Source organism: Nuphar pumila, unplaced genomic scaffold (genome assembly GCF_984573655.1).
Source record: "Nuphar pumila unplaced genomic scaffold, dmNupPumi1.hap1.1 HAP1_SCAFFOLD_270, whole genome shotgun sequence".
NCBI classification, from domain to species: domain Eukaryota; kingdom Viridiplantae; phylum Streptophyta; class Magnoliopsida; order Nymphaeales; family Nymphaeaceae; genus Nuphar; species Nuphar pumila.
This window is the reverse complement of record NW_028323251.1, coordinates 48,497-54,198: the sequence shown is the minus strand read 5'-3', so window position 1 is coordinate 54,198 and position 5,702 is coordinate 48,497. Positions and strand designations below refer to the sequence as shown.

General features: G+C 51.3%; 1 protein-coding gene, 1 non-coding gene and 1 pseudogene across 2 annotated transcripts; 2 read left to right on the top strand and 1 right to left on the bottom strand.

Moving 5' to 3' along the window:
• Positions 1-741: 741 nt before the first annotated feature.
• Positions 742-813, top strand: TRNAP-AGG (transfer RNA proline (anticodon AGG)). The gene has a single exon. It is a non-coding gene; the product is annotated as a tRNA-Pro (tRNA).
• Positions 814-1,532: 719 nt separating this feature from the next.
• LOC149810597 (protein-ribulosamine 3-kinase, chloroplastic-like) lies at positions 1,533-4,224 on the bottom strand. Its single transcript, XM_089994177.1, has 5 exons — positions 4,135-4,224; positions 3,274-3,651; positions 2,836-3,024; positions 1,752-2,073; positions 1,533-1,666 (listed from the first exon to the last, which is right to left on the bottom strand). Exons 1-5 carry the CDS (start codon positions 4,222-4,224, stop codon positions 1,533-1,535), a joined length of 1,113 nt encoding a protein of 370 aa, XP_089850303.1.
• A 142-nt stretch (positions 4,225-4,366) lies between these two features.
• Positions 4,367-5,305, top strand: LOC149810596 (uncharacterized protein At4g14342 pseudogene; annotated as a pseudogene).
• The last annotated feature ends 397 nt before the right edge of the window (positions 5,306-5,702 follow it).

The window sequence follows — 5,702 nt, the reverse complement described above, 5'->3', positions numbered from 1 at the left end:
AATACCGCACCCTATACAGCTCGACTTGTGCACAACAGATAGTCAGGTGCTGTCCCTGCTTCACAGCAAACACATATGCGAGTGGAACGTTCAACAAAACCAAGTCAAACCCATTCATGCACTCCACTACGCAATTTGAGAGTTGCCTGTTTTTGTACTTCCATCCTTGGATGGGCAGTGAGCGCTGAGCTCGAGCGCTTACAATAGTCTTGTTTACAGCACTGCCGCAAACAATCAGCATGTATGGTGATGTCACTGTTACTTTTCGTCAGATCGCCCTGATACAGTATTTGCTCTCGTCTTGGCTCGATGCCGTAGGCCTGCCACGTCCTGTGAGACAATTTGTGCACCAGACGTTTCTCGCATCGCGTAGACAATGACAACTGACGCGATAGCGAACGTGATAGTACCAGCAATCTACATTCGTGAACGGTGCCTATGCCGTAGGTTATGGCGTACGAATGCGCATCATCTCGTGGTGCTTGCTGTGACATGGAGCCTCTAATCATGGTATCATTGATGAGTAGGTAGTGTTTGTAGTTTTTTATATGTGGATCATGTTCTCGCGTCCTGAAACCAACAATGGTGTCTATACCACAGTGTTGGGTATGAAAATGTGGTGGGGAATTTCATTCTGTGACGATGCAACCATCGGGAACGTAAAGCATTAATTGATATAATATCTTGTCATGGACTATGCCATCCGAGGTCCATCACAACATCACGTTGTGGGGTCACATAGGTTGTGTGGTCTAGTGGTATGATTCTCGCTTAGGGTGCGAGAGGTCCCGAGTTCAATTCTCGGCTCAACCCAAGTGTCAGTCACTTTTGCGCTTTTCTGTTTTCCTCGGGTAGCCATCAGTCAGCTTATTTAATCACCAGACATGATTGAATCGGCGGTGACGTTGCATTTTAGCGCCGATCGCTGGCTTTATCATGCAAAGTCTCTTGTGCAAGCGTTCCAGTGTCAACGCTGATCTCGCAGTTACGTGCTCACCAACCCTGGATTCAGAATACCAGCAACATTCGGAACCTCCATGCTCGTGGAAGATTGAGATCTTCCAGATTAGGGGTTGATGATGATGTATCGTTCACAACACTACCACAAGGCTTCAAGTACCATCTGGAGACACTTGTGAGGCAGTGCTTCATTGATGTCCATTGTGCTAAAATTCCTGCATGTGACGTGGGCATCATTGATGTCCATTATGCTACAATTCCTGCACGTGACGTGGGCATAGATAAGGGAAACCAGTGGTGTCTACAGGGAATCCCCACATCATTCAAGGGCTCCCAGGATCTCATCTGCGCTCCCTGAATGTGCCACATGTCCTAGCAGCGACGACGGGCGGGAAAGCGTTGCATGGCATTGTACTCTGGGCCCACATGCATGCATGCGTAAGCTCAGGCTCACCTGACCAGAGCATCTCGCCCCCAGCAGAGGCTTGAGCACGCTCTTGGCCAATACTCGTGTTTACACACAATGCACGCAACCCCACGCGACGGCACATGATTTGTGTTTTGGAAGAAAATCAGGAACTTTCAAGTGATCGGACCTCAAGGTTGGCCTTCATCACGCAATACGTGATGAAGCATGGGTATACAGCAGATCGTTTCTGCAAAGCAACAGCATGCCCAGTCGGCAGCAAGACAGACAACTTGCCAACTGGCCAAACAGCCATAAAAGTAAATAAACTATTATGATATACGCCCGCCGCCAGACAGCCAAACAGCCATCAAACATCATAAACTCTTCGCCAGCTGTTCCAGAATCCGCCTGCACTGGCTCATGTACCCGCTGCCAAACAGGTTGTAATGGTTGAGGTAGTGGTACAGCATGTACAGGTCTCGGCGCTTCTCAAAGCCTGCCTGCTTGGGCAGGATCTCGAAGTAGGCGTCGTAGAAGGCCCGCCCGAAGCCCGCACACCACGACATGCCGAACTCAGCTTCGGAATGGCCGAAGTAGGTAGCGGGGTCGAAAATTGCGGGCTGCCCACCCACGCTTGCAATGTTACCGCTCCAAAGGTCTCCGTGCAGCACACTCGGCCGTACGTCGATGCCCTCAAACAGGCTCTGCATGCCAGCAAGGCACTACCGTTACTATACCAAAAAACGGGCGGTCACGGTCTTGCTATTGGACTCGCCGCCAAATTCGAATATAAAAAATATGTTGAACTTTCAGGTACTTGTAGAGGAAAAACACCCAAAAATGATTTTGCGTTCCCAAAAAATCCGCTATTTGTTGGTGTTGTTATGGTAGTGCAAAGAAACATCGATACCTGCCGGGTTGTTACTCTCCCAGTCGATGAAGTCAGTACCGACAGAAGCATACGGCGTCACTGCATCATTGGATACTGCCCACAACAGTACTTCGCCAGCATGGGTTTCGACCGCCATGCCCTGTGCCAAAAATCCATGCATTGTCGGGCATCTGGACCCAAAAAACGACATGGTGCGCTGAAACACTGGCCCACAACGCAGCATCCATGGCAGCTTTGTTGTCAAACTAAATCCAAAAACATCCGACGGCCCCTCCGCACCCTGCAAGATTTATGCAGTTGCCTCAAGCCTTCCTTTGCGCAGGAGCGAGGGTTAGGGAGGGACGCTTGCGCAAATGCAAGTGTCATGCCTGAAGCCTGACTTGCTGAGGTGTGTGATATGCAGGGGTGAAGGAGAACCAGACACCTTAACGCCAAGGCCGGTGTCTGATTCTCCTTCAACCCTGCATATCACCCAGTGGGTAACCTCGACATGACCTTCTCCCAACACCTGACAAAGCTTGTGACCGGCTATCGCTGCATGGACGGGACACAATGGAAACTCTCCAGCCCGCACCTCGAGGTTGTCTGCAATGGGCTGAGCTAAGCGCTTGAGCTGTGCGTCTCGGGTCAGCTCCACTTGGTGCATCAGCCGTTTCTCCCGAAAAAAAGAGACCCAGTCGCTATTCCATTCGTTGGGCTGCGGCGTCCCGCCAATGGTGTTGTTGACATCAAAGCCAAAGTGGCCAGCTTGCGCTTTGGGGTTCTGGGGCATGATACTACTCAAGTCAGTTCTGGAGTGTGACAGGTAAATCGTATTGTCTTCGTCCAATCAAACGAAGCTGCCAGCTCAAGCTTCGGTGCAAACAGCAGTTGTCAGGCTGAAGTGCGCCAATGTACACGGCACGAAGTCAGCAATCGACTATGCACAGATGCCTCGACCTGATCATAGGTGAAAGCGCCAATGTCCTGTTGCAGATCAGATACCAGTCAAAGCCCTGATGCGAGGACGTACCTGCGGCTGAGCTTTGTGCATTAGCGCTAGCTGCTTTCCCAGTTCAGCCTGTTTCACGGCGCCACTCAAAGAGAGGTGCTCCATCACGATGTAGCTCCCGCTGCCGAGATCGCCGACGGCGACGACTCGCGGAACGCGAATCGTGTGCGTGTCTAGCATTGCTGTGAGACCGAGCGCCTCACCCTGAAACATGTCCTTCGCTGAGAGCCCTTGAGCGGTCTTGACGAAGAACTTCTCGCCAGTTCGAGTGCTGTAGATCTTCTGCGACGACCAGCCAGAAGAGCCGACGCCTTGGATGCCATCTACCACGAGAGTGGTGCGCTCAGAGATGACGTCGGCTATGGCGTCGCCAGAGACGCGCCTGCATCCACCGTTCCGCTGTTCACAGCCCGCCCGTGTTCGTTAGTCCTATTACGTTGGCTCAACAGTGCCCGTAAATGCGTGTTTCCTTAACTATCGGAAGAGCAATGGAAATTGATCCCTGCCAGAAAGAAACGAGGGCACTTACGACGACGCTGCTGGCCTATTGACGCGCATTCGTGCACGTTTCATGAGAACCCTGTCGAGCGAACGGCCGACTACGCCAGACGGATGCGTCGGAGCCGAGAAGAATTTCACCACTGACATGAATTCAATCATTCATATGGAAACTACGCGTAGCGTCCGATACGCTTGGTCTTGCTGGAAACAATTGCCCAGTTCAGTATTCTCTTCAGCTATAAACGCACGCGAGCAGGTCAGGTCACGCACTTTGTTGAACACTTGAGGCATGCGAGATGGTTGGTCACGATGCAGACACGATTGTTGCAAAATGTGCTTGCCAAGCTTTCATAGCCGTGCCTATCTTCCGAGATATCAGACACTGCGAGACTGAGTCTCAGCCTGAGGCTGCAGCCGAGCTGTGGGCGACCGCTTCGCTGTAAGCATGTTGCTCTCTGCATCAGCTCCCATGCAGTGATGGATCGTTTAGGAAGGCGTGCAACACCCTGTCCTGTCAATCTGTCTGCATTTGTAGCTGGCCGTGTAAGAAGTAGTATATTTCGGAGAATTCCTTGTCATTACAACGTTAGTTACATTTGAGTAGCGTGCAATCATGGCGACACTGCAGGACAGGTTCAATATCAACAGCCAGCTTGAGCACTTGCAGTCCAAGTACGTTGGCACAGGTGCGGCTCCCAAGCTTCAAGCCATGCGTCTGAAAGTGGCATCACGTGTCACTTTCTCCATGACAGTTCTTAGCATGATCCCTACTTGGACTCCTTCACCTGGCGAGCTGGTGATGTGTTGATGATATGTGCATTGCATCGTGCGACACCACTGGCTGCACAAATGCCTGGAACGCTTGCGCACCGAAGAGGCAGCACCGTTTTATGGAGGCAGCAGAGTCTCTTTAGAATCATGTGCACATGCCTTGTCAAAATACCAAGCGCGCATGATATGTACAGCGAAGTACTGGCAAGGGTGTACATTCAGGGCCCTTCATCTGATAGAGGCCATGCATCGCTCACATACTGAGATGCCATGCTTGGATCATCTTACAGCACATGCTAGGAGCAGGTGGCACTCATGGTTCGAGCGTCAACGCTCGGACAGAGCTGAAACAAGGGGCTAAGAGGTTAGGAGGGGTAGGGGTTGGGTTGTAATCAACTGCTGGTGCATATTAAACAAGTCGCAATGCTTGCTTTTACTTTGCGTCTTCACTTTGTGCAGCTCCAGCCACATGGTTACAAAGTGCGCTATCAAACAAGAAATGATGAGCGCTGTGTATGGCAAAACCACCATAATCTGCGAGCGGTCGGGTCACAAGAAGGTACGTTGACAGATGCTTTTATTTGCAGGTCACCCAGACATCAGTCGTTTTGAGTGGGCGGTCAACATCCATCGTGACAGCCACGCATCGTACATCGGCCACAGCTACATGTTGTCATACTTTGCAACAGCAGAGAACGAGTCCGTCGGGCGCATACGATACAACATGCTTCAAAAAATGCTCCTGCCTTGCGGCCTGCCACCAGATAAGGGCGAGGATTAAGCGCCTCACACAGCAGAATGTACCACTTTGCCAGGCTGTGCAATTTCCGGGTCGAGAGGCCTGAGAATGCATGAATATCGGTAACGCACTTGGGGTTCAAGAACCGCATCAAGGCGAAGAACTGGCAGGACACACCCTTGCCTGGCATCGGAGTGCCAATTTTGCTGAGGTCACGAAGCGAGGAATGCAGGAGCTGGCGATCTTGCTGTCGCATGGGCGGCATCGTTCAGCAGCAAGGGGGTTAACGTTACGGGAAACGTCTGCACGCAGCTGAACCAGAGCTCAATATGAGCAGGGAGGCGTCCAGCCAACAATAAACACTTCCATCAGCGTTGCGTTTAAAACCATTCTGCATATCGACCCCAACAATTAGATAGAAAAAAACGAAGGAATGTAC

Bases quoted from the DNA above. Each gene is read 5' to 3' on its own strand.
- LOC149810597 (XM_089994177.1), bottom strand. From the start codon at position 4,224: ATGGGAGCTGATGCAGAGAGCAACATGCTTACAGCGAAGCGGTCGCCC. The intron at 2,074-2,835 runs GTGCGGGCTGGA...GCTGGCATGCAG, and splicing joins CCATTGCAGACAACCTCGAG to AGCCTGTTTGAGGGCATCGA. The intron at 1,667-1,751 runs GTTTATGATGTT...CTGTTTGGCCAG, and splicing joins TCTGGAACAGCTGGCGAAGA to TTGGCAAGTTGTCTGTCTTG.